Here is a 3,064-nt window from a genome sequence, read left to right as displayed (position 1 = left end):
TATTTATAACTAAGTTTATATTTAATATCTTTAAAAATGCCAAATATTTTATTCGAATCAAAATTAATAATAAAATTAATTAAAGATAATTGCGTAGAAATTAATGAAAAAAATGAAATTTAAGTTCAATTTCCATAGAATAATCACGTGGTTAAAAATGTTTCATTTTTATTTAAACAAAAATTCATAATGAATAAGTTAAATTCAGTTAATAAAATAATAATGAATGAACATATAGGAAAATCTTTGAAACGAGATTTCAAATTAAATTTCCATCTGTTAATATCTTATATTTCAGATTAACAATATATAAACATAAATAACGTTGAAAATAAAACATACAATTCCTATTTTTTATTTCTCGTTATTATATATAGACAAAATTAGAAAGATTAAATACAAAATATATTTTAAGTAATATTTAATTATTCATAATTAAAATTATATAATGATATTTTCCAATTGAATTATTATAAAAATGTTACATATCGATTAAATTTATTTACATATATTGATTTGACATATTGATAAAATTAATAGAAACATTTTGACAGACTTCGCATAATTGATTTATATTTTTATAATTGATCAATATACAAATATTAATTTTTTCGAAACAACAACTAATGGATTTCAATACTTTCAAGATATAAACGATCTATATAAAAAATTATATACAACATATATAATTAATATCGTATTTTTTATTTCGATCAAAAGTATGATCGAATTAATTTGAAAAAAATATCGATTACTCGTAATTCGATTATTACTCGATCCAAAATTTTTCTATCTCTTTTTCTCTCTATCTCTCTCTTTATAGAAAATATTTTTATTTATCCGTTTTCATTAATATTCATATTAATAATTATTTTTCTTTTCATATGATTGTGTTTCTTTTTCTATAAAAAATATCTCAACGAATTATATTAATTTCAAATATTTCTCTCTCTTTCTTTCTTTCATTCTTTCTTTCACTTTCTCTTTTCATTGTTTATTCTTTTTTTCGTGACGAAAAAAAAAAAAGAAAAAAAAGAAAAAAAATACTTTTCTTTCTAATCTAATCTTCCTTCTTCTTTCAAATCAATCTAAACGTTCACACATATTTTACACACACTTAACATATATTTACAATTTATCAATATATCAAAATTATTAATAAATAATTCTTGACACTATCGCATAATCACACACACACATTCAATTTCAAACATTATCTCTATATTCTATCTTTTATTATTAATTATTCTCAATCATATTCGTTGTCTCTCTTTTTATTCTCTTTTTATTATTTTATTTTTTATTTTCATTTTATTCCGATACGAAAATATCGAAATAAAAAATTAATTAAAAAAAAAAATGCGTTAATTATTTATATCATTCGTTCAATTTTTTTTATTTCATTCTACTTTTATCTTTTTCTTATTCGTTCATTTAACAACAATATTGTTAAATGTTGATTTCAATTCGTTTTTAAAAATACACGGATATACACATATCAATACATATACATATACGTGTAGTATACGTAGAAAACTCGCGCAATTACATACGTGAAATTTCACGAAGTACTGTAATTGTATCATTTTCAGGTGACCCCATGATAACATCCTCACTAAAGGGTAAGTGGATCATCGACATGATTCATTCTTTTTTTTTTTTTTTTTATTAATTTATTTCTTACTTTTTATCCCCCTTTTATTTTTTGATTTTTTATTTTTTCACATACCACCATTTTTGTTTCTTCTTGCATCCCCCCTTCAAACCCCGTACACACCCATTTAACCATTTATTTCAATTTTTATTTTTCGATTTTCTGGCTTCTTTTTTTTTGTTTGATTAAATAAATAAATAAAAAAAGAAGAACAAAGAAATATAAACAATTTTCTCTCGATTATTTTCGTGTGGTTTTTCTTTTAACCATAAATTGTGCACGACAATAATTACAGGTGGATTCGTTTGGTTTTATCTTTTTGTTTTTTGTTTTTTTTTCTTTGCCGTTATTGTTCCTTCTATTCTTTCTTTCTTTCTTCTTATTCTTTTTCATTGCATGGGGATTTATCTTGATTATTTAATTATCTTGACTTTTTCATTTTCCACGATTTATCGTTGTTTACTTTATTCACACAGAATCAGGAGGAGGGGGGGGGAGGGTTTCTAAATAAGATAATATTCCTCTTCCGTTTTTTTTTATTTTTCGTTTGAGATGTTGTTTCTTTTTTTTTTTGTTTTTTTTTTTTTGTTTTCTTTCTACTCTTTATTTCGATGCAATTAAGTTCTGACAAGAAATCTTATAAAAATAATATAAAAAAGAAGAAAAATATAATGAATATATATTTAATTATATATTATATAGATTATTATTATTATTATATAATTAGATTATAAATATCGAATCAAATAATATTTCTCGTCAGAATGAATTATTATTATTATATTATTAATTTTCGTAGAAATTAGAATTAGATAAAGAATTATGGCATTAGAATTTAGTATAGTTTGAAGTAGTTAAAAATAGTATAATATATTATTATAATATTCGTTTGCATAATTACGATAAAAAGACATTATCGATCACGTTACATGTAGCTTTTAAAAGAGTATAATGATGTTGAAAGAAATAAACTTATGTTGATAATAATCGTTAAATAATTTATCGAACCTTTTACGGAATAGATAAATGCGTTCTTTCAAGATTTTTATATTGTGACACTCGTCAAGTCTTGATTTTAAAAAACGAGAAAATAAATAAAGAAATTATCCAACATATTATTATTGAAAATAATATTAGGTGTAAAAATAAGTTTCCGCCGTTTTAATGTAAATAGCGCAGCGCGGAGTTTCCGTTAACTTTCGCAGATGATATCCTGCCTAAAAATTAGTTTGGACATTTAAGAACAATATAACCTATTAATATTATTGATTTCATATTGGTAAAATATAATTTTTTTKADTWGAAAMTKTCCAAATTTGAGCCAAATAAGCGTCATTTGCGGGAAATATTAGTTTACTTCTTTAATATAAAGAAATCTGCTGCTGAGGCGCATCGATTGCTCGTAGAAGC

At 22.3% G+C, this 3,064-nt stretch overlaps 1 protein-coding gene across 1 annotated transcript in view; it reads left to right on the top strand.

The window, feature by feature from the left end:
- Positions 1 to 3,064, top strand: part of LOC106792155 (myb-like protein AA) — a 66,010-nt gene that overhangs the window by 24,287 nt on the left and 38,659 nt on the right. The window contains exon 2 of the mRNA XM_014758356.1: positions 1,593 to 1,622. Coding sequence (XP_014613842.1) covers positions 1,593 to 1,622 — 30 coding nt within the window. The remainder of the gene's footprint in view (positions 1 to 1,592; positions 1,623 to 3,064) is intronic.

The sequence above is a fragment of the Polistes canadensis genome, unplaced genomic scaffold (assembly GCF_001313835.1).
Source record: "Polistes canadensis isolate GaletaPanama2010 unplaced genomic scaffold, ASM131383v1 scaffold_384, whole genome shotgun sequence".
Taxonomy (NCBI): Eukaryota; Metazoa; Arthropoda; class Insecta; order Hymenoptera; family Vespidae; genus Polistes; species Polistes canadensis.
Note: the sequence above shows the minus strand (reverse complement) of the source record. Positions and strands in the feature narration are given on the sequence as shown.